This window comes from Peromyscus californicus, unplaced genomic scaffold (assembly GCF_007827085.1).
Source record: "Peromyscus californicus insignis strain IS unplaced genomic scaffold, ASM782708v3 Scaffold_10__1_contigs__length_136768540, whole genome shotgun sequence".
NCBI lineage: Eukaryota > Metazoa > Chordata > Mammalia > Rodentia > Cricetidae > Peromyscus > Peromyscus californicus.
Window position 1 is genome coordinate 92,888,586 of NW_026294391.1, and position 26,220 is coordinate 92,914,805.

At 39.2% G+C, this 26,220-nt stretch overlaps 1 protein-coding gene and 1 pseudogene across 4 annotated transcripts in view; both read right to left on the bottom strand.

Moving 5' to 3' along the window:
• Chrdl1 (chordin like 1) overlaps window positions 1-18,919 on the bottom strand; it is a 130,608-nt gene extending 111,689 nt beyond the window's left edge. For 3 of the 4 annotated variants that reach the window (XM_052737365.1, XM_052737373.1, XM_052737357.1), the window contains exons 1-2: window positions 18,772-18,919; window positions 14,980-15,128 (exon numbers count right to left, since the gene is read on the bottom strand). In XM_052737365.1, the coding sequence (XP_052593325.1) occupies window positions 14,980-15,076 (97 nt within the window). In that variant the 5' untranslated portion in view covers window positions 15,077-15,128; window positions 18,772-18,919. Of the gene's footprint in view, window positions 1-14,979; window positions 15,129-18,771 lie in introns of those variants that run through there. The other variant, XM_052737350.1, reaches the window with a different exon arrangement.
• On the bottom strand, window positions 2,191-3,116 carry LOC128109877 (transformer-2 protein homolog alpha-like; annotated as a pseudogene).
• Window positions 18,920-26,220: the final 7,301 nt, after the last annotated feature.

Here is a 26,220-nt window from a genome sequence, read left to right on the forward strand (position 1 = left end):
AGCTCTCTTTCCCTCGACCCTCGCCTTTCACTACCCCCACTCATGTCCAGGCTATTCATGTAGATCTCATTCCATTTCTCTGTCATTGGGCGATCCCCGTGTCTTTCTTGGGTCCTGTTTTCCAGGTAGCCTCCCTGGTGATGTGAGCTGCAGACAAGTCATCCTTGTTCCACATCTAGTATCCTGCTATGAGTGAGTACATACCATGTTTGTCTTTCTGAGTCTGGGTTACCTCACTCAGGGTGATTTTTTTCTAGATCCATCCATTTGTCTGCAAACCTCATGATGTCATTGTTTTTCTCTGCTGAGTAGTATTCCATTGTGTATATGTACCACATTTTGTTTATCCATTCTTCAGTTGAAGGGCATCTAGGTTGTTTCCAAGTTCTGGCTATTACAAACAATGCTGATATGAACATAGCTGAACAAGTGCTCTTATGGTGTGGTTGAGCATTCCTTGGGTATATGCCCAAGAGTGGTATAGCTGGATCTTGGGGGAGATGGATTCCCAATTTTCTAAGAAAGCGCCACAATGGACAAAGAAGCAGAGAAGGAAATCAGAGATACATCACCCTTTACTATAGCCACAAATGACATAAAATACCTTGGGGTAACACTAACCAAGCAAGTGAAGGACCTATATGACAAGAACTTTAAGTCCCTGAAAAAAGAAATTGAAGAAGATGTCAGAAAATGGAAAGATCTCCCATGCTCATGGATAGGCAGGACTAACATAGTAAAAATGGCAATCTTACCAAAAGCAATCTACAGATTCAATGCAATCCCCATCAAAATACCAACACAATTCTTCACAGACCTGGAAAGAATAGTACTCGACTTCATATGGAAAAACAAAAAGCCCAGGATAGCCAAAGGAATCCTGTACAATAACACAACCTCTGGAGGCATCACGATCCCTGACTTCAAGCTCTACTATAGAGCTACAGTAATAAAAACAGCTTGGTACTGGCATAAAAACCGACATGTGGACCAATGGAATCGAATTGAAGACCCTGACATTAATCCGCACACCTATGAACATATAATTTTTGACAAAGAAGTCAAAAGTGCACAATGGAAAAAAGAAAGCATCTTCAACAAATGGTGCTGGCAAAACTGGATATCAACATGTAGAAGGTTGCAAATAGATCCATATCTATCACCATGCACAAAACTTAAGTCCAAGTGGATCAAGGACCTCAACATAAATCCAGCTACTCTGAACCTGCTAGAAGAGAAAGTAGGAAGTAGTCTTGAACGCATTGGCATAGGAGACACTTCCTAAATAGAACACCAGTAGCACAGACTCTGAGAGAAACAATCATCAATGGGACCTCTTGAAACTGAAAGGCCATTTCTATTTTTAAAAGTCGCTTATCAAACATTCCTACACTGGCTTTTTTCTTTTTCTTTTTTTTTCAAATTAACTTTTATTTAAAATTACTCTTCCCCACATGAATTTTAGGATCCTATCCAATACAATAACCCATGAAACCAATAACCAACCAATACCAAAGTTTCTAACAGCAAGTTATACAATTGTTCTAGGTAATAAATAAAGGTTTTCCTTCAGTGATTAAGGGAATACTTAAGTTTCTGTAAATTTAACATAAAAATCACACTTTAAGTTTATAAGGTTTAACATGTAACTTCAAATATAACAAGTTTTATAGGAATCTACAAGCTTTTAATTCCTAAAAGGTGACTTAATTTTTTAGGTTCAAAGTTACATTCTTCATATTTTTCTCCTACAGCTTCAAACTTTCTACACTCAACTAATCCTGTTCCATGCCACTCCAGACAAACTTGACATGACTGATCTACTTCAAGTGTTATTTATCTTTCCCCAAAGAAGGTTAAAAAGCAGTTTGTTATAACTGCAGATTTCTAATAAAAGGATATCTACTACAATATCCGTCACAAAAGCTTTCAAAAGATCATTTCTTTCCTCATAGTAAAGGCAGAGAAGAATCACAAAGTCTAACACTGGGCTCCTTTTTACTCAGATGTTCAAGGACTTAAATGACAATTTCACCTTTAAGAGTATAACGAAGGGTGGAAAACAGCAACACAACTGGCCACATTATAGATAAAATAAACCAGGTTTTTGTTTTGTTTTTAGGACTAGGAAGCATTGGAAGCTTGGAAATCCAGAATCAAAGGGGGAAGGGGAAAAAGGGGGGGGGGCACAACCACTCCATTATTAATAGCGTCTTGGGCTATAGGAACAAGATCTTGACCGTGACCTGTATCGACTGTAATAAGGAGAAGGTGACCTCCTTCGGTAATCATAATCTTCATATCTGTCATAGCCTCAATCATATCCTCTATCATAGTAAGAATCCCATCGTCTACCACCACTGCCGCCTCCACCGCCGCCTCCACCACCGCCTCCTCCTCCTCCACCTCCACCACCACTATAAGTCGGTCTGCCCATGTAAATGCCTGGTGTAGGCGCGAGTGCTCTCTTGGTGATAGAATAATCCACACAAATTCTTCTACCATCCAGCTCCATCCCATTTGCCCTTTCCATAGCCTCCTTAGAGTCATCTATCCTCTCAAAATGCACAAAAGCAAATCCACGTGACCTTCCAGTTCGCTGATCATAAACTACATTGACACCACTCAATGGTCCATATCGAGAGAATACTTCACGAAGATCTCTCTCTGTGTACAAACTGAGGCCAAAGATACCCAGGCAAGTGTTGGGATCTGGATTTGCCCTGCTGCCTGTATGTCTTCTGCAATTAGACATTGGAGAGTGACTCCAGCTTCTTCGTCGACGATACTCTGGCGTATAGGATCTACCTCGAGATCATCTTCTATGAGAGTGGGACCCGCACCGAGTGTAGCGTCTATGAGAATGCCTCCTTGACCTTAACCTGGATTTTGATCTTGATCGAGAATGGGATTCAGAATGTTTGGAAACTCTTGATGGACTACGAGATCCTGACCTGCTCTCTGATTTTATGCGAGCAGGAGTTCCCGTTGGAGATTTTGACTGAGAGCGAGGCTCTCTGCCCTCGAAGTTGTTCTCCTCTACATCACTCATGTTGGCCAGGAGTTCCCAAGAACTAAATAAGGGACAAGTCTTGGCTCCAGGGCTGAGGGCCTAGTCACCCCGCTGTCTGGAGTATGGGGAGGAGGAAGGCGAAGGCGACAACAGCCTGGGCACTCCACTCCCACTAGGCTCGCACGCTCAGGCAAAATGGCGCTGGCACCGCCACAATCCTCCTGGTGTCCCCGGCGCCCCAGCTTTTTTCTTAATACAACTTTTTTTTTGAGACAGGGTTTCTCTGTGTAGCTTTGCGCCTTTTCCTGGAACTCACTTGGTAGCCCAGGCTGGCCTCGAACTCACAGAGATCCGCCTGCCTCTGCCTCCCAAGTGCTGGGATTAAAGGTGTGAGCCACCACCGCCCGGCTCTTAATACAACTTTTAAGAAGCAGATTTCTTAGGTCAAAAGTTTTTCATATTTTTAAACTCTTAATCTTTATTGCTAACTTGTCTCACAGAAAATCTACACTAACCTATGTTCCCATTATCAGTGCGTGAGAATGACCAGCAATGAAAATTTTAGTTGCTTAAAACATTGGAAATTCTATACGGAATAATGGAACCAGTATTTTTAAAATTATCAGTAAGGCTTAATATGTATGCATTTTCAGTAATCATTTTTGTTTCAAATGTTATGGTTTACCATTTTCCTTAAAAATTTACATTAACCTATATTTTCTGAGTTAGAATAGTATTCAGAACCACGTTTGCACTGAAAGGACACAGGAAACTAACATTTTTTTAAAGCAGAACATGTGTGGTTTTCAGGCAAGTCTAGAAACACAGCTTCATTATACAGACATGTGGTGGTATTGTGTTCCTGAAATATTGTGCACGTTAATAAACTTATCTGGAGTCAGAGAACAGAACAGCCACAATATTAAACATAGAGGATAGGCAGTAGTAGCACATGCCTTTAATCCTAGCATTCCAGAGGCAGAGATCTACCTGGATCTCTGTGTGTTCAAGGATACAGCCAAGTATGGTGACTCATGCCTTTAATCCCAGGGAGTGATGGCAGAAAGTAGAAAGGTATATAAGGCATGAAGACCAGAAACTAGAAGCTTTTAGCTGATTAAGCTTTTAGGCTTTTGAGCAGCAGTTCAGTTGAGACCCATTCGAATGAGGACACAGAGGCTTCCAGTCTGAGGAAACAGGATCAGCTGAGGAACTGGCAAGGAGAGGTTGCTCTGACTTGTTCTGCTTCTCTGATCTTCCAGCATTCACCCCAATAACTGGCCTCAGGTTTGATTTTATTAATAACACCATTTAAGATTCATACTACACAGACACAACTTAGAAATATCTCAGTAATCCTATAATCTTTAGCTATTGAGAAACAACTGTGAATTTCCCAACACCAATGTCTATATGAGACATCTTTCTCTACTCTCTTGTTAGTGACAAGAAAGTATTTTTTTAATAAATTTATGTTAACTCTGATAAACAGTCAAGTAATTTGACTTCTACACATAAATCTTATTTCAGTGTTTCAGAAATAATCGGTATACTTGAAAACAAACTCATGAACATTACTCCTTTAAGTAGAATTATTAGTTTGGCAAGGTCATATGTATCTGGAGCTACTATACTTGAATTGAAGGAACTTAGAACCTATTTTTAAGTGTAAATCCATGGTGTACATAAAAATAGATCCTGTATAATATGTATTTTATTCTTCTCTTGCATGAATTCGTTCACTGTATGGTTGCTATCAGATCTACCCATTTAAAGTATCAAGTTGGATTAATTTTTGCTATCAGCTGTGATCTGCATGTTTGATGGTTTATCTCTCTGTCTTATTTATTGAACAAATGGGTTAATGGAAAATTAAGACTTCTGAAAGATTGAACAGTCACTAAAATCAAACAAACTACCTAAATGTGAGTTTCAGATGCATTTACACATTTTAAGGACTTCTATTCAAATTTGGTCAGTGAGATGACTCAGTAAGGAAAGGCACATGCTGCCAAGTCTGAAGACCAGAGATCAGGCCAGTGACCCACATAGAAGAAGTGAAGAGGCTCCTGCAAGTTTGACTCTGACTTCCATTTGCACCAAGCCACCACACAAATAAAATAAATAAATGTAAAGAAGTAACATTCAAAATTGTATAGATGGCTAATGCTTAATTTGAACTTCTATATGTAACAAAACATAAAGCTTAGAACAGCTCTCATGAGCTAAAGCAATCTTGTTGGGAAGACAAAAGTTACCCAAAAGTAAAGTTCCCTTTCCTTCTTAAACCTACAAATCTTTACCTAATATGCTAACATCTTATTGAAGCCACATTACTATTCCACTGTCTTCCAAACTACACTATCAGGGAATGCAAAAACCTTACTCAAAATACCACTGCTGATAGAAAAACCAGTTCTAATGCAAATATAATGGCCTTACATCACATACATTGGTCTTATGTCAAAGATATGGTATTTAGCTAGTTATGCCCAAGAGATCATAAATGAAGAAAAAGACAGGTGCTAGAGGCAGGCAAGGAGCTCAACAGTACTGTTGGTGCTGTTAAACTATGTACTAGCAATTATTGACATTGATATTTTTTCAAGCACAAAATAAAATTAAACATCAGTCATTAAGAAATATTTTAACATTGCTCAAAATGAAGTGTTTTTCATAATCATAAACATTTTTCCAAGAGCACACCGGCTGGAGAGGGAGGAAGAGGAGAAGGGAGGCAGAAGAGATGCTGCGAGCCACCACCAGGAGAAGTAAGATGTGAAAATATCAGTAAGCCACGAAGCCACATGGCAACTTATAGATAATAGAAATGCGTTAAGTGTAAGAGCCAGTCAGTAATAAGCCTGAGCTAATGGCTGAGCAGTTATAATTAATATAAACCTCTGAGTGATTATTTTATAATGGGTTGCAGGACTGTGGGGACAGGTGGGACCAGAGAAAACTTTCGACTACAGCACACTGAACAATTAATCACTTTTCAAGAACTAGGATAAATTCAACTTCAATATATGCTTATAAGTTTGACACCACCTGGGAAAGAGTTTAACAAGCTACAATGTATAATCAACCACACCTAAAATCTCAGTATATCATCTTGGAAGAAGCACAAATGAGATGATTTTGTTGAAACAAGGATGTTACACTAATCTCTAGGAGAGACAAAGAAGAAAAGTCAGCAACCCATTGCCAATATCTGTGAGAGATCAGATGGAGAATGTATGACTTACTACTAATTACTGGTATCTGAGAGTCCCAGAGGAATTCAACCAAGATGTGAAATGGACCTTCATCCTGCATCATTACAGCTATTTTTCAAATAGCTCAGCTGGCCTTAATTAGAAGTAGAAATTCCTGCTATTTTGGTAGCCCTTGTTAACAGGAACAATGCAAAATGTAAACAGCCATAGAGATGTACATCTGTGCCATCAGTGCTCTGCCCCTCTCCTAAGATTAGGTCAAAGGGTCAAGAACTCTATCACTAGTCCAATACCATGAAGACATTCCCATGAACTGTTTTTGATAACAGCTCTTACTGTAGACACATCACTATGTCAGTATTACAAAAATATTTATTCTACTTAACACATATGGTCAGTAGAAAGGGAGAAATGAATCTTTGCTATGAGTTATGTGAAGTAGACATACCAAGTAAACAAATTCCTTTTTAATTATTAATTTCTTTTAAAAGTTTGTAAAATAGTAAGAGGGGGAAAAGAACACATAAGTACTTTGCCTCTGTCCATTTATCAAACTTGAAGCACAATGTAGGAAGGAAAACATACAATAGTTACATAACTTGTTTCTTGTTTCCCTAGCCTGAGGTTTTAGAGCTGAAGATTCTGCCCCATTCTCTCAGGACTTTAAAAGGAGCTTGTTTCCAGTTGTGAAAAAACAGTGAAAAAAGACATCTAAGAAGAAGTCAAATTCTTCATTCTGTTGTTATGGCTTATTCCTTCATCCAGAAATTTAATACATATCTCAATCATATTTGCTGGGTCATTTGTCCTCAAGTAATCCAATTTCACACACACACACACACACACACACACACACACACACACACACACACACAGAGAGAGAGAGAGAGAGAGAGAGAGAGAGAGAGAGAGACAGAGACAGAGACAGAGACAGAGACAAAGAGACACACAGAGAGAAAAAACAAACAAAAATAAAACCCCTTACCATTTTACATCCATCATGGACCTCTCTTTATTTGCTTTGTGACTACTTCAGTTTTCTACTAGCAGACACAATGGGAATAAAAGAGTCTGTAGCTCAAAGATGGTTGACACAGGAGGAAGGTAACACCATTGGCTAAGATGAGAACTGGAGATATGCCATGAAATTTCAATTCATCATGTCCTTCTATCTCTTATTAGCATGGATAACTGAGAGTGAATGGTATTCTCATCAGTCTTTCTATGAGGCCATGGGGAGATCCTTTTACAGAAAGGTTACTTGACTGGTGAAACCTGACCTGAAATTTTTTCTGGCTAAAAAATCTGTTCCATGTCATATGGCATAGGACTGTGGGCAAAAATCCAAGTTCTCGTTTAAAAAAAGTCCTTCCTATCAGCACCTCAGCTTCACAAGTTTTAGCTGAAGGAGACCTTCTGTTTGACTAGGAATGTTTTCTGTTTGATGGAGAGTACAAGTTGGGCTAGAATCAAATTTGTCTCTTGTACAAACATCAAGTACCCAACTTTCACTTTGGACAGCGTGAGAATGTATGTTCAGTGTTGGTACATTTTAGAGATAACAACTGTAAACTGACATAAAAAAACACTGATTCAAATTCATTTCAAGACAGCGTTTTATTTAATATATACATATGTATTTCTGAGCTTAGAAAAAAGGACTCTGTAAGTAGCTGTAATAAGTACCTATGATTATCCACAGATCTTGAGATTACGATTGTTTTTCTTACATGTCTATATATTTTATGCATGTTTATCAATTAACATCTTTTCTTCAATTAGAAAAAATCATGTTAATGTAAATGTTTCTTTGGATATCTGACAGTTGTTATTAGTCTAATAGGTATATTAAACATTCATTACTTAATAATTTCAATATACCATAAGCCAATTAACTTATGTCATTAAATGTTAAAGTACATGGACTACATTTTCTCATCATTTATGGAAGATTTTTATTTCATTATTACTTAATTTCTGCCCTATTACTTTACAGATAATGTGGTGGTTTGAAAGAAAATGACCCCCAAACGGAGTGGCACTATTAGGAGGTGTGGCCTTGTTGGAGGGAGTATGTTACTGTGGGGGCAGGCTTTGAGGTCTCTTTTGCTTAAGCTTCCTTTAGTGTGATAGTCAGTTGACTTCCTGTTGCCTGCAAGATGTAGCATTCTCAGTTCCAGCACCACATCTGCCTGGCCACCATGCTCCCTGCTATGATGATAATGGATTAAACCTCTGAAACTGTAAGCAAGCCACCTGAATGAAATGTTTCCTTTATAAGAGCTGCCATGGTCTTTCACAGCAATGAAAACCCAAACTAAGACAGATAGTTAATAAAGAAATACCAGAGTTCCTCTTTATCTTATGCAACCCAGCATACAGCTGTTTTCCGTGTACCATGCTGAATATGCTTTATTTAAGCATCTCATGATCAGTGTTAAGCAGTAAATGGGAAATGAGAATTCTCTATAGATGCTACTGCTACTTTTCAACAAACCCAAAGTTTCTCATTTTTTCTTCAGAAGGTACAGGCCTAATTTAGTGTAAAGATGCTACAATCTACCCAACTACATGCCAACTGTGTCTACTTTTTCTTCTTAAGATGGCCTATATTTTATTTCATCTTAAAAATCATTGCCTTTTTTCTACCCAGTCTTTCATCTCTAACCCATATCCAATGTTTTTAAAAGTATCCAGGCTATAAATCTTAAATGAAAAAAATTCTCTTCAGAGTGACTGTGATATGATTAAAAGTCCAGGTGGTTTGTGCAAAATACACAAAACCAAAGTCATGGTTTCTCTTGTCTCATCCCCACAGAACCTACTCTGATGTTTAGTTCTCTGTCCAGAACGTAAGAATTCTCCCCATGATCATATTTTTAACCTTTCTCAGAATTTTCACTTGGCTTGTTTAGGTTCCTGAATAATTTTCATCTTAACCTGTCTTTTGAGGATTGAAATTTTATTTTTATTTGTGTTTAATCTTTATGTCTATATGAATGTATACAGTAATACGTGTGGTATACACTTGTGATACAAATGTGTATGGTGAGTGTGCATGTGTGTGTGCACAGTCATGCCTATATACAGAAGCCAGAGGAAGACATTGTGTGTCTTGTTCTATAACTCTCTGCCATATTCCTTTGACACACAGTCTTTCATTGAATCTGGAGTTAGGTTGATGGCCATCAAGTTTCAGCATACTATCTTTGTCTCCACATTGCTGTTGTTGCAGGCACACATGAGAACACCTGGGTTTTTACATGGGTTACTAACGTTTCAAACTCAAGTCATCATTCTTGTTCAGCAAACAGTCTTCCTCACCGTGCAGCTACCAAGCCCCAGGCTCTGTCTTTTTGTTGTTGTTACTGCTGCTGTAAATGGTACTGGAGATGAACCCAGGGCCTTGTACCTGCTGGGTACACTTTAACTCTGAATTCTATGCCCAGTCTTTGGTTCTTTAGGTCCCAAAGGGCACATTGCATCTCTTAAGGAAATGTAGTTACAAAGGTCTTTATTCATTCACTTAAATCATCATTTATGTATTAAGTTGCTGCCACATGTAAAAGACTGGGCTTAAACTCAAGAAATGAACTGGCTTCTTCAAAGAATTTCCAGAGCCAAATTGGTATAGTGAAGAGAATATTATATTTGGGGATCTGTGCTTCAGTTCTAACTCTGACTGGCATTCACAGCAATCTGTCTTTGCACAAAATCAATTGATCCCATTTTCTTTAAATTTTCCATCTCAAAATTTAGTAGACCACATAATTTGGCTTTTTAAAAATGTTTCTGTAATGGCTACCATTTATTTTTATTTTTTTATTTTTTATTTTTTGGTTTTTCGAGACAGAGTTTCTCTGTGTAGCTTTGTGCCTTTCCTGGAACTCCCTCTGTAGTCCAGGCTGGCCTCGAACTAACAGAGATCCGCTTGCCTCTGCTTCCCGAATTGCTGGGATTAAAGGCGTGGACCACCACCGCCCAGCAATGGCTACCATTTATTAAAGTTAATCTTGTCTCAGCCAATACGCAAATGATTATGGTGGCCCTGATAGTTGATCGTGATCAACTTTATGGGGTTTAGAAATACTATGGAAACAAATCTCTGGGAATGCCTGTGATGGGTTTAACTGATGTGATAAGAACTATCCTAACTGAGGGCAGCACTGTTCCATGGGCTCCAGTCCCCATCTGAATGAACAGGAGAAAGGATGCTGAGGAGTTAGTTGCATTCAACTCTCTCTGCTTCCTGACCACAGCCACAATCTGAGTCGCCACCTCACATTCCTGCAGCCATGCTCTGCTTGCCACGATGGAACATACTCTCAAACCGTGAACCAAAATAAAGACTTCCTTCCCTAACCTTGCTTCTGGCAGGTATTTTATTACAGCAATGGACACAAAGTAATCCAATGGGGACCACTATCTCTTCCATTGTACTGACAGGAAAACTGAAGCCCTAGAGGGTAACATCCCCCAAGTACGTGAGACAGCTGTAAAACAAAATGTTGAACCTAGGCTAATCTCAAAGTCACTATGCTCCCATAGTTTAAAGAATTCAGAACTTATTTTGAAAAATATTAAGCTGTCTGAGGGTTAAAAACGTGCTCCCTATGTTAGCCCAGGTAGGCCTTAAACTCACTTAAAGTCAGTCTCCCTCATGCTGAAATTACAGGCACATGTACCATGCCTGACAAACTACCTGATTTTATGGTACCCTTCCTTTCTTCTTATTCCATCCATATAAACTTTAATAGGTATACTCTCTTTATTGCTTCTTCTTCTTCTTCTTAATGTTTAATAATAATGTGAAATGCTCAGGCGATCCTAGAAAACTTGTGCTTCTCTTTCTGGCTTTCACCAGAAATACAGTAGATGCCTGCAGGGCCGCAAATTGCATATCTCCAACTTGCTAATCTTCTTCCTTCTCTTACTATACAAGTGGCTTGCCTTTCTTGAGAATTCTAAAGTCCCACTTTATTTAATCCAAACATAAATGTTTGCAAGCTTTAGCTTGGAGGAGAAAAATGAGTGAGAATATAGTTTCTCAGAGATCCAGTTTACTTTTATAGAGCAGGAATGGATCCATGCAACACATTTTTGTCTCCAGAAACTCTGCCAGACTTAGTATAGTCTGGTTCATTAGAAATATATAATAAAATATTCTTCACAACTCAGTCCTTCAAGTTCACTTTGATCAATACTTCATTACCTAAGTTAGAGCTGCCAAAGGGGGCAAACTTGTCAGCCCATTTGTCCCATATTTGCATGAATATTATGCTGTGAATGTTACGCTCCTTTGAACTTCAAAAGAGCTTCCTGGCCTCATTGACTACAACTTTAACAACAGAGCATAATGGAGTTATAGAAAGATCTTTTCCTGGCTAAAGACCTCAAACTTTGCTGGTGCTGGACAGTAGCAAACTTTTACATAAGCAACAAATGGCTCATTCATCCATTGCAGTGCACTATCAGTATTTCCTGGTGTCCTTAGCCTGTCTTCCTACAACTATGGCTAATTAGCTAGAAGCAAATGGCAACATGGGCCTTCACCACTCCTTGTAAAAAGAGTTTCCTGCATACAAAGCATTTTTTCCTAAAATTGTTCATGTTTCCACAACAATTGATAGAAAAGCTTTCACCATAAGGGTACCTCACATGCATCCTATCCTGGTTGTTCCAGATAGGAGAGCAAACATGCTCCTGGACTTAGAAGAGTCTAATACTAACCAGCACCTGAAAAATCAAAAACTGAGGCTTCCTAATGAAAATGGAGACAGACAGTATGAACAGATGAAAAGTTTTAACACTTCTATATTTGTACATTTTCTCAGCTCTATAAAATTTAAAAATAACCCTCCTTTTCATATACTCCTATGCCTTCTTTTCTCTTGTACTAGACAGTAAAATGTAAAATATGTCTCTTCACTTTGAATAACTTTTTCCCTTTTAAAAATAGTAATTTCTACTTGTAGAAATTCTGGAATAGATAATATAAAAGGATCATAAACAGTTCTTACAAATCTACTATCCAGAGACTTAAAAAGTAATTCGCTATTGCATCCCATATATGAGTCTAAATTTCACATGAAACAAAGATCTATGGATAAACTCCAGAATAAAATACAAAAATATATGGTGGGCGAGACCTTCCAGGAAATTCAGTAGCCACAGAGGAAAGGAATACAGATCTGACCACCCAGACTTTTAAAACTGATATACAAATACAGTTTGCACAAGCAATATAACAAATAGCTAGTTATAATAACAAAAAGCTAGTAAGAAAAACATGTAATTAAGAAGTCTAATTAAAACAAAATGTATTGAAAAGGTCACATAGGAATAGGAAAATACTAAGGCAAAAATGAAATATAATTTCTACAATTAAGATGATTCTCCAATATAAAGATTAATGACACTTTTGGTAAAGGAATTATAAATGGACATTCACACAGGTAGTAGCAACTTAATGAAGAACAGTTTGATAGCAGTAGTCAAGATAAAAACTGAAAATACCCTTTGACTAAAAATTCCTCACCAATATGTCCATTAGCATCTAAAGGGTTTCACTAATGCCCTTAATTTGTAATGTCAAAAACTAGAAACAACATATGTACCTACAAACAGAAGATGGTTAAACAACAGAACATACATGCAGTTGAAAATAATGTAGGTACTAGAAAGACAACACATTGTTATTAAGAAATGTTTTAACATGACCTGGAAGGTTATCATGTATATATTTATCTTTGTGAGATACAATTTAGGAAAAAAAATTATAGGGCCATTAATTTTTCAAAAAAAGATGAATTTTAACACAGCACTTGGATCATTTATGGAACATTCTCCATTGGATTGTTATTTCCACTGCTTCTAATTTGGCATTGCTAGGGCATCAACATAAATATCTGTGCATGAACACTTGCATGTGTTCAGGCAACATACGTGAAGCATATGCTATGAAACTTCCTCTTTAATAATGGTAATATTTCACATATCTTTGATTTGGGTGTGGCCAGATGAAATGTCAATAAAGAATGACCACGATGGTGGTCTCACCATCTAGCCATAATCTGAAATATTAGATCAAAACCAGTGCCTTTGGCCATCTGTTACATAATTACTTTGACACCAACCAAATATTCAAATGGCTTAGGACATAATAGGCATAAGGAAACATTAGAGAGTATCAGTTTAGGGCTCATGAATCATTTTTCTTTGCTTTGTTAACAAAGCTCTAAATTTTATGGATGATATTCCTTAATGCTTTGTAAGTATGGAAGATCTCCAAGAAGAGATGGTCTATTGAGAATGACAATACTCCCCCTGAGGCCATCAGCAACGTGGCTATACGGGAAGTGTCTTTCTAAGAGAAGGGGAATTTTTAATCCCCACTGATTGTGAACTGATTCAAGAAGGAACAAACAACATTTCTATCACATGCACTTAAATCAGAGGAGAGTGTTCTGATATGGACTACTCTGTGATGGGAGGAAAAGTGGGTAATGTGAGAAGTACAGGGGAGAGGTTGATTCATGTTTTCTTTCAGAGCCTGCCCCCCACTTATCTTCCATTTATGCCTCAGTCATGCTAGATATCACTATAGATCACTGATGCTTAAGTTCCTTATCAAATGCACTTTTTTCTCCCAGGAAGAAGACCGCTTGCTGTGAAAATCATTGTGGGACAGAAACACTCTTAATGATAGAATAGGCTTGCTTCTGCCCTCCATGTCAACACGCCTTCTGCCTCCCATATTTAACTCTATGTATAGAAGAGATAAATGTTTATCTCTTGATAGAATTGAGATGCTGCTACAGCTCTCAGCAAGAACATTGTACAGTTCTTTCTCATGAATAAGTTCAGTGGAGCACAGAATATGCCCCTGTTGGACCAATTCCACTTTGTGCTTCTTCTTCTTTTTTAATGTAGCTCTAAAAAGGAATGGAAGCTCAGTTTCCCCCTCAAATTTAGAGCAAGGGTCCACCTCAGAAGTGGCTGCAAGTGTCCAAAAGAAGTTGAGGCCCACACTGTTCAAATGCAGCAGAGGGCTTGCAATAAGAACAGATATGTCAGTGGCAGCAAGGGCGGTGGGGTGGGTAATTACACTTCACACACTCCCAGGCTTCTTGCTTGCTACCCTCTGTTTTCTCTAAGGTGTTAGCCCATTTGAATCGCTGATTTTTTTTTTTTTTTAGAATTTTCCCTGGGTTTGTGTGGACATTCCTTTCAATAAAATGACATCTAATTTCCTAACAGTTCTTGGAAGCTAAATTTCATCACTGGGTCTGAATCCAGTTCCTTCATTGATTTTTCAGTATTAGGAATATGCAAGGCTGGCCTTTCTTTGCTTTTTTGTTTTGTTTTTTATTTTACTCTTTTTCATAAACTAAAACCTTCACTGAAGAGTCTGAAAATGGGAAAAAGTCCAGCTCATCTGTCAGATATTTCTAGAATTACGTAAAACGGAATGATATTCGTACAGTTGAGAACAGGAAAGTGAAAATGTGTCATGTGTTCTTTGAGATGAAAACTATACGATAATCAGAAAAACAGCTTCAAGTTTAGCTGGCGTGATTCAAAGTTCTCATTCTTTTATAAATTCATGCATAAATCAGTAACAGTTACTTTCTTCTCCTACAACAATTCCACGGCCACATTTGAGCTAATCATAACCCCTACAGATTATAACCACAGGTTCAAAGATGTGATGAATATGAGATTTTTTTTTAAGTGCAAGACACTTACGTTTTACTTGCTCTGTTTTGCTTCCTTCTAGGAAAATAAAGAACAAAAACAAGGAGACTATATATTTCATGCCTCCCATTTTCCACTTTCTTCTCATTTGAGTTACTGCAAAATGCAATTCAGAGACTCCGAGGAGTGATGGACGAAACCTGTTGAGAAGAAAGCAGAAAGAAGTAATAAGAGCAGATAGATCCCTTGGAACTGATGAACATGAGTGATATTTAAGTTTCTAACTTGCTAGAAAAAATACTGAAGAATATACTGGAGTGTAAGCATTGTTTGTAGAGGACAAAGGACTTGCCTCGTCTGTCTTGTAAAGATTATGGGAGGAAATTCACATGAGTTAAGTACATATTCCTCTCCAACACTGAAGCTAAATCATAGGAAAATACAAAGAAAACTGGAAATCTTTTCTAAAGAAATTAAAATTGATTTCTCAGGACATTTTATTGTTGGCGGGTGGGGGTAGAGAATCTGGAAATTGCAGTTTATAAAAAGGTTATTTTGGCAAAGGATGTGCAAATTGAGAGCATTTGACTGCAATGATGTCTGAAATGCAAGCTTAGTAGTTTTAGCTTCAGACTAATGTTATCATTAATCCTTTAAGGATCCTTCCTCAATCAGTGTTTCTCTTGTATCTTCTATGATATCTAAAATAATCTTCACTATGAGTGCTTATGTTGGAAAAGATAGATGTAATCTGATAATGGATGCAATTCAACATCTAAGAAGTTTCATTGCTTAGAACAGTTCAGACATATTCCTTCCCATGAAGTCCATTGTGAAAGGAAATGCAAAATGGGTAATTTTAAAAGAAAATAAGCAAATTTCAACAGCGATTCATTCAATTTGTCCCACCACACAAGAGGCTGTTAAAACAACCACAATTCTTTAAAAATAGGCATTGGTGGGCAGGATTGAAATCTTAAGCTTTTGAAGCCTTAAAACAGAAAATTTGCTTGCATCCTGTCACAACTATTTTCTGTGGACTTTAGAGTTTACAAATTCTTCCAACAGGAGATTGGAAAATATTTAAATATTTTGGAAGCACTGCATTCAATCCGGGGTTAATCCTGAATAGGAACTTCAGCATGGTGATGTTTTCAGAGAATCCAGTGTAAATATTGAGCATAAACTACTTATTTGAAGGAAAAAAGTGCAAGATGAGCACTTTGGAGAACTGAATCTCTTGGAGTTCTAAAGTGGATGTCACAGCTTTTACTTTAAATGCTATGAAACGGCCATGATCATTAAAAAATCCGTTGTTTCTGCCCAGCCTCGGGGTGCATGCTTGTAATCCCAGCAGGCAGATGCATGAGAATCACTCCAAGTTCAAGGCCAGTAGGGCTACACAGGGATACTTTGTAAAAAAAAAAAATGTTGCAGATTATAAACACATGCACACCTGAGAACGAACTGATCCTAGAGAATGATTTGTGCTATCAGGTCGGTTTGTAGCACCCACCTACTTTCTTTCTCTGCTCTCTTAGCACATTATGAAAGGTTCTAGTTCTTCTGGGGTGTGTTCCTAGCCTGGCTGAAGCCTCAATTCTGATGCTTTCATCTGTTCTGTGGTTTTCCAATCCACTTTCAGTCATTTAGAACATCACTATACATTGAGAGCTACTAGATCCCTTTGAAAGAAAGCATTTTCATTAACAGTTTAACACAGCCACCCACCTCAACAGAGTTCTTCCTGAACCTACTTTAATAAGCTTTTTCCTCTGAGCCTCCAAAAGACAAAGATTTTTAACTGTTGAAATCTAATTTATCACAATCATATATGGCTCTCAGGAGGTACTTCTGAAACCCTGGCTTTTGAGTCTCCCCATGCAAGAATCAACGGGGTTGTTTTTCTTGTACAATGGTTGGGCGATTTGGTGAACAGTAGCATTGCTTCATAACTCAAGCTGGCAAGAAAATGGCCCTTAGAATTTTTGCTTTTCTTGGGTCCCAACTAATGTTATGAGCAAACAGGAAAGTTGGTGACTAGAGAGCAATTAATCTCTTTTGGCATTCCTGTCATCTATGTGGCCTCCCAGGAGGTGATGGAGTACATCAGAAAATGAATCGTTTTATAAATATTCACTTATGATTTACAAGATCCTGAAGTCTTGCCTTTGTATTTTGTGCAGAAATATGAACTGAAAAAGAGTTCTCTTCCCGGGGCTCTTCATTATTCTATTTCTCTTTATTTCTTTACCTTTCAATTTTGGGGCAGGAGGTTGTAGACGACATTTGTTGGGACTACAGCAAGAAACAAAAGCATCAGTCAGGAATCATCCAATTCTTATTCCTCCAAAGAGCCAAAGTGTCCCTAATTTTTCAAATTATACTTTGAGCCAGTTAACTGGAGTTATTTCTGCATTAACTCTCTGCTTCACGCAGACTGCTGTGCCATTGGGCTTGTACTGGCTCTTTTGACAGGTTACTTAGAAATGTAACCACTGCTATGGGAGAGTGGGGGCGGAGGATCCAGGACCCAAGAAGAAAAGAACAAAGAAAACAAAACCCTGCAAGTAACCCCGGCGGGGAGGATGAGGTGGGAGAGTGTGTGGGTTGTCTATGAGATGCAGACATGTGTCAAATACCCAGGGCAAGGCATCTATTCAGGTGCCTCTAGGAAACCAGTGTTCACGTTGCTCATTTGCATCAAGCAAAGAGACCAACTGCTCCTTGCTCAGCTTTAACTGCACGACCATGTGGGCCCACTCTCAAAACAGGTCTCCTGAGCAGAACAGACCCAGAGACATCTCTAAAGAAAAGCCAACCGATATAGAGCTGCCAGGCAGCACTTCACCCCTGACAGTGTCTCTCTAATGCTCAGGGGGAAGCTTGACTGACCTTGTGATTTCAGTCAATATCATCTGTGGGACTTCCCCTTGGGTAGCAATATTCTTTCGGACAAACAATAAGAAAGACACTGGAGACTTCCGGTCCTTGTCCATTAGTTGAAATCCTCTTGCCACACTACCACCCAACAACAAAAGCTCAGTTAACTCCTGGTGGGTTACCAAAGAAGGATGGAAGTTAGAGTCCAAGGTATCTCTTTTCGGAGGCAGAGACTTCATCACTGCTTATGACTAAGAACCCCTCGTTTTTGGGCTTATAAAACACCTTCTGACCTAGCATTGCATTTTGCTCCATACAATTATACCTTCAAACTCGGGGGAGTGCAGTGGAGAGAGAAGGAAATCAGAGTTGAGTTAGTGGCAGGGCTGGAAGGTAGGTTTTCCAGGCCCTGAAATCTAGCAATCCTACTTTGTTTCCGAAGCCTAGTGTCTCAAACCCTGATCCCAGAAGTCTGGGCCTGAAAAAGAAAGGGGCAGGGGAGAGAAGATGGCCAGAAGAGACAGGAGCCTCTCCTCCACCCACCCTGTTTCACTAACTTACTGTGAATCAGTCCACAGCACTTCACTAAAGGAGCAAAAAGGGCGCTTTCCTGCACATATGTAGTCATAAAGCAAAGCCCAAAAACCTGTAGGTAGCTTGGCAGGGAGTGCCTGTACTGCCTTTGGGAGCCTAAGAAGTACCAGAGCAGGCCGCACAGGGAACAGCAAGTTACAGGTTCAAATCTCCAGTCTCCAGGCTATTTCATGAAGTATCTAGAGTTCTACCTTTATTCCATCAGCAGAACCATAGGACTGGTTGGAATGGCAAGTCCCACAGTTCAAGGTGTCCTGTGGGAACGTCTAGGGGTAGTTCCAGCCAACAGAATGCACCCCACCTGTGAAAAGGTAGGAAAGCGAGTCAGGGGTCGGGGGTAAAGGCGGTAGGGCACTGCTTACTGACCTGGGCACTGGCCTCCTCCTTCTGCCACGCTTGCACACGGCTCTGAGTTCCCTGGGGCGCTCCTCCGAGGTCTGGGGCTCGCAGGTTGTGGCGAGAGCTTGAGTGCGCGCGAAGGGGGAGGGGGGACTCAAAAGTGGGTGGGAGGAAAAACATCACCGCCCTCGCACCACGAGGGAGCAGAGGCTCGCTTGGCTCCAGGGGGCAGAGCCAAGGCGCGGGCGCGGCGGCCCGGGGCCACCTGCCCGCCCGCCTGTCCGCTCCCCACTTGGCCGAGCAGCCTGGCGCTGGCGGGAAGTCCTCCAGCAAGCAGCTCAGCCCCTGCTAGCACGCACTCCTTCTTGGTCCAGGCACCGGGCTTTATTCCTACACCCCAGACCTGAAAGTTACAAAACGGGGAGAAAGTGTGAGGCTCAGCCGGCACTTTCCCATCACGCAGCGCCCCCACCACACACCCCTCCTTTGGCTAGTAGAACGTTGGGGTCTTAAAGGGACCGCACATCTTCTGCAGCCCATCCTCCCCGTTTGCATTGGATGCTCTGAAGAGCTCCCCACCTCTGGTGAATGTCCTGATAACTATCCATGGATCCTCTGCCTGGATGCCCCAAACCTTCTCTCATGCTGGGCAAGGACCCTCTGCACCTGGTCTGTTCCCGAGCCTGAGATCTGTGTGCAAGTTGAACCGACCTCACAAATTATGCCCTAGGACACATCTTATCATTTCTGGCCATTTCTCATATCTTTGCTGTGTCAAGTGACAAAGGCTTGATGTTTGTACGGGGGTGATGAGGATAAGGGTTAAGGGAGGGGGGCTAAGGAGAACTCAGAAACCTCGCTTCTGCCACAAAGAGATCGATCTCCTAATCTCCGAGGGAGTGCGGGGGGGTGGGGGGAGTGTATAACTGTTAAATATTTTGAAAGAAAAAAAAAGTTGAAGTGGCCCATCACCACCACTATTTTAGCAGTCCTGCAGATTTTATATTGGACTAAGGGCCTGATTTTCAAAAATCCCAACAGCACCTCTGAGTAGTGTTTCTGGAGCTGGCAGACACACTACTCCTGATGTGTGTTTATGTGACGAACTAGTTATAGAGGCTCATCAGAATCGTCGAAAACTCACGGAAGCACATTCTTGACAGACAATACCCATCTGTACTTTTAAGTGCCCAAATTTGGAGGAGAGTTGAAGGATGTTTTGATGTAATTGAATAATACTGATATTCTAAACATCCGTGCTCCACTTTATGGCTTATAGTGTACATTCAATGCACGACATCAACATTTGTTTTTAAAACCCTTACACTTTCCATAATCTAAACTATCAGTGGTCTCAATTATGAGGTGCTGGGGACCTTCTGTGCCATCAGATCAACCTCTTCATTCACAGAAGTGGAAACTGATACTAGCAGTGGATGTATCCAAGGTCACTCAGCTAGTGAATGACATTTTTGAGATTCTAATTCATATATCCTAATTGTTAACTCATTGCACTCTATTATCTCCAGTCTATAGAATGGAAATACAACTGACGCTCAATGAAATTGTATTTAGCCAAAAGCAAGCAAGCAGAGAAACAAACAAAAACCCACATATTGGGAGCAAAGAACAAATGAAAATTGAAACAAGAATAATTGTCCTAGGAAGGAACCCTCTTTTTCTACCAACTTAAGCACTAATATCATTCAGCCAGGCCTGGCATTGCTGGAGATGTTTACTTCATTGTTAACAAAAGAGAGATGCCCTTTCTGAGATGTCTTGGGGGATTAAAATGTCTAGCTCCAGTCTGTAGCCATACTTCTGTAGCCATATGTCGCCACATGCATTCAATTTGGCTGTAGTAATTAGCTTGAACTTGGAGATTTGTTGCCTTATAACTGTTTCTGTGCCATTTAATGTGCTGATATTTTGTGTCACTAAATAGAGTTCTTCAAGGGCTAGAACTGGTTGGTTTCCTTTGTGTGTGTGCTCCAACTCCCAACATCCTTTCCAACCTCATCTAGCTGGCTAAAACCACTCACCCCTGCTGGTAGATATAGTATCTAGATTACTGCATGATAAATCATCTCCACACTTAGTGGCTTAAAGCAAGTTATCATTGTCAATTGGTTCTACTTAATTAGTTCTATTGAATCCACTCAAGATCGTTTATACATTTTTTGGCAACAGTAAATGTGGCTGCTGTAATTCCTTGAGCAATTCTTTATTAGTATAAATGTTGTGGTCCTTGTTTTAGCTCTGGTCTTAATTCTTGAATTGCAACTGTACTTTAGGCAAATGAAAATGTAGCTTTCCTACCAGTTCTTTTCCAACTTAAGCTGATGACTGGCTACACTCTTTATTTTCTCTATTTAGTAAATGAAAATGGGATCACAAATAATCTCATACTTTAGACCTTTTGTTTTCTATATGATTGTTGATTCATTTTCAGCTGTAAGAAATTATTCAGAAGGATCCAGAATCACATACTTTGCCCTCATAGTAAATATCATGCATAACTATAGTATATCATCACAGTCCAAAATTGATATTTTGACATTCCTTCACCTTATACTGTTTTCATCAGTTTTAAATGTAGTTATTTACCTGGTGTGCAGTTCTATGAAATTTTATAGCTGTAGATTCAAATCACCACCACCACAGTGAAGATGTAGAACACTGCCACCACCACAATGATTCTGTTATTATTGTCAATCACACTATCTTCTTCCCTCCTACACCTGTTCTTCATGTCAATAATTTTATCACTGAAGAATGTTACATGGAATCATACAGTATGCAACCTTTTGAAAGTAGATTTTCCCCCAAGGTGATCTTCTAGAAGCAAATTCATGTTATTCTACCTATCAATAGCCTGATTTTTTTATAGTTGCACAAAATTCTATGATACAGTTATATTTGTGTGATCACTCATTGAAGGGCCGATTTATCTACAATTTTTGCATAAACAATATTACATTGCTCTAGGATAAATGGCCAACAGTAAATTCTTGTTTGTTTGGCAGCTGCACATATAATTTCATAAGAACTGCCTAACTCTTTTTAGAGCAACTGTACTTTTTTGTTTAATATTCCCATTGCCTGTGTATGTGAGATACAACTTATGTGCATTTCTGCCAGCATTTCCTGCTGCTATTATTTTTATTTATTTATTTATTTATTTATTTATTTATTTATTTATTTATTTATTCTAGTAGATGTGTACTTATTCTAATTTTGGTTTTAATTGTGTCTCCCTAATATCTAATGATATTTTTGTCTTTTTGTTTTTCTTCTTTAAGATTTAACACCATTTTGTAGCTCACTCTGACCTCAAACTTACGTTCCTCTTGCTTTAATTTCCAAAGCACTAAAGTCATAGCTATGCATCATGAAAGCTGACTATAATGTCTAATGATATCTATCATCCTGTCATGTGATTACTTGACATTTGTATACCTCTGCGAATATTTTTCCTAGTCTGTAGCTTATCTTCTCTTTTCATAAACTTTTACAGATATAATGGGTTTCTTATAAGGATGTGTATGTGTGGTATGCATGTATGTGTGTGTGTGTGTGTGTGTTTTCATGTATACGTGTGCTCACATGTGTGTGCATGCATTTGAGAGTATATGTGTATAGGGTCCTGAGGTTGATATCAGGAGTCTTAATCACTCGCTACCTTGTTCATTGAGAGAAGATCTCTTGATTGAACCCACGGCTCACCCACACAACTGTTCTGACTTCTCTGTGTACATCATTGATCTATGTGTCTATCCTTCTAGCAGCCTTGACTACTGTATACAGAGTAGAGGGATTAATATAATGAAAATAGCTCCTCTCACTTTCTTCTTCTTCAATAATGTTTTAGCTAACCAAGGTCCCATGTATTTCAATATAAACTTCAAAATAAAGTTATCTATGTTTACAAAAATACTTACTGGGATCTGAATAGGAATTCCATGAAACCTAAAGATCAGTTTAGAAAGGACTGGCAAATTTAATTCATTTTGTGTTCTGTGTTCTATGTCATGAATGCTGCATACCTCTGCATTTATTTAAAATACGTCTTAAATGGAAATAGAATTAGATCACCCCCCTTTCCCTCCCTCCACTCCTTCCTAGCTGCTCTCACTCAAACCCCTCCCATGTCTCCCCACTTTCAAGTTGATAATTCTTTTTCTTCATAGTTGTTACATACATATACATGCATACACACACACACACACACACACACACACACACACACACACACACACACACACACACATATATATATAAAACTTGCTGAGTCAATTTTTGTTATTTGTGTATATATGGGTTCAAGGCTTGCCACTCTGCGTTGGGTAACTAATAATGGGGCCCAGGCCTGGAAGAGGCTAATTTCCCTCCCAGAAGTTGTTAGATGTCTGTAGCTCTTTTTCTAGAGGTGGGTCCCAACAAAATTTCCACCATGTTAGCAAAACCACTGATATTGTCACTGTTCACTTCTTGTTTATGTAGCCATTTCCAAGAAAGAGAGTCTCACAGCAGACTTCCTGGTATTCTGGCTCTTACAATCTTTCTGCCATCTCTTCCAAGATGTTCTAAGTCATAGATACAGAAGCTATGATGTAGATGCATCTGTAGGGTTTAGGCTCCTCACAAACTGTTGATATCTGCATTATGTCCAGTTGTGAGTTTTTGTAATGGTTTTCATTTGCTGTAAAGAGAGACTTCTTTCATGAGATGTGATAGCTACACTTACCTGTGGGTATAAGGATAAGGTTTAGAATGTAGTAAGGAATTATGCTGGTCTCCTTTTTCTTCATTTTTAGTACCTTGCACATTTCAGCATAAATCTCATGTACATATCTTGCTAGAGTCATATATATGTATAATTTTCCCTGAAGAATTATGAATATCATTGTGCTTTAAGCTCAGTTTCCATATGTTCACTGCTAGTGTTTATAAATGCAATTGGTAACATTGCTAATCTACAAATGTCAGCTTATGCTAGGAAGGATGTGGAGTAAGGGCAATATTCCTCCATTGCTAATGGGAGTGCAAACTTTTACAGCCACTTTGGAAATAAATATGGCAGTTTCTTAGAAAATTGGGGATCAATCTACCTCAAGACCTAGTGATACCACTCTTGGGTATATACCTAAAGGATGTTCTATCAAACCACAAGGACACTTGCTCAACTACGTTCATAGCAGCATTATTCATATTAGCCAGAACCTGGAAACAACCTAGATGCCCCTCAACCAAAGAATGGATAAAGAAAATGTGGTACATTTACATAATGGAGTATTACTCAGCTGTTAAAAACAATGACACCAGGAAATCTGAACGCAAATGTATGGAACTAGAAAAAAATCATCCTGAGTGAGGTAACCCAGATTCAGAAAGACAAACATAGTATGTACTCACTCGTAAGTGGATATTAACTGTAAAGTAAAGGATAATCATGCTACAATCCACAGACTAGAGGCTAGGTAACAAGGAAGCATATCAAAGGAGGCAATCCAGAAAGGCTAGGTCACAAGAAGGGTCCAAGAGGGGGCCCACGGATCTCCCCGGGAAGAGAAAATAAAGGAGATTTCTTGGTTGAATTGGGCGTGGGTAGGCATTTGAACTTGAGCGACCTGGTTGGGGGAGTGGGTGGAGGGGGAGAATGTTGAAAGAGATGACTGGAAAGGGAGTCTTTATGGGTCAAGTAGAAGCCTGATTGATGATACAATGGAAACCAGGAGACTATAAGAATGAATGGCCCCAGCTAAGACTGATGGCAGCAGCAGATGCATAACCTTAACTGGCCATCTCCTGTGACCAGACTGGTGACTCACTGGGCTTGTCATCAGAGAGCCTTCATCCAGGGACTGATAAAGGCAGATTCAGAGACCCACGGCCAAACATTATGTCTTGCTTGGGGAGTCCTGCTGAATAGAGGGAGGAGGGATTGTAGGAGCCAGAGCAGGGAAGGAGGGTGATCAGAGACATTGCAGGAAAACCCACAGAAATGGCTAGCCTGGCTCAAAGGAACTTACAGGGTCTGAACCAACAACCAGGGAGCCTGTATGGGACAGACCTAGGCCCTCTACATATGTGTGACCGTTGTGTAGCTTGGTCTATTTGTGAGACTTCCCTCATTGGGAGTAGGGGCTGTCCCTAGTGCTTTGACTGCCTCTTGGGAACCTAATCCTCATACTAGATTGCCTTGCCCAGCCTGAATACAGGGGGAGGTGCTTGATCTTATGACAGCATTGATATGCCATGCTCTGCTGATGCCCATGGGAGGCCTGCCCCTTTCTGAGTGAAAATGGAGGAGAGGTGGAGGGAAGGAGTGGGAGGGAGGAGGGAGGGGAAACTGTGGTCAGGAAGTAAAATAAATTAATTAATTAATTTTAAAAAATGTGTTAATCTGTACTACGTGTTTCAGAATATATACTCATTTTAAAAATACAAAATACTCCTGCACCTTAGGCTCAGGGAACATTGCAAAAGAAGAAGTGGAAAGACTGTAAGAGCTACATGATCAGGGAGTTTGCTGTGAAAATTGTGTCTCCCAGTTGCATCAGAAGCTGTACCCATAAAGTCTCACTAACAAGACTTCCCAAATGTGAGCTGAACAACGATGATATGGATTAGCATGGCAAACTGGACAGGGAAGAGCCCATGAGGCCTAAACCTTAAACAAAGAACTACAGGTAACTGAGGAAAACTGAACAGGAGTGGTGGTCCTCTCCAGCAAAGAGCACAAAAATGAGTTGTCCAGTGCTAAATAGTCAGCCCTGAAAACTTACAGACAAGTAATATTATATGGGTTCAATGAGCTATATTTAGGAATACACATGAATATACAAATTCATATATGCATGAAATAACAATTGATGATAAAAGAGGCCATGATTTTGAAGGAGAGTAAGGAAAGGCATATGGAAGGATTTGGAGGGAGGAAAGGAAAGAGAAAAGTATAATTAAATTACAAGCTCAAAAATGGACAAAAAGTGCAACTGGGTATATTATTGAATTATTAATAAATACTGAACAGTGTTCTGATGACATTAATTTCAGATTTTTAGATTTATTTATTTTATGTGTATGGGTGTTTTGCCTGCTTGTATATCTGTATACTGTATTCATGCCCGGTGCCTATGGATCAAAAGAGGGTGTCAGATCCTATGGAACTGGAGTTAACTAATGAGGCTATGAGACATCATGTGGGTGTTGGGTATGTACTTGTATGTACTTTTGTTTATTACTGAAATTTTGGCCTGTGTTGTATTTTATTTCTGCCAGTCATTTATAATAAGTGTTGAAAAAAAGATTGATTTTCATTAGTACAATTCAGCTAAGATTTTGGGCTTTCTTCCTTTAAGACTAACATGAGATTTTTTACGTCTCTTCCTTTTTTTGGAGTTGAGCATGCCCATCAGGTTTGCTTTGGTCACAAAAAGTGATACATCATTATTTCTGGATGTAAACTTTAAG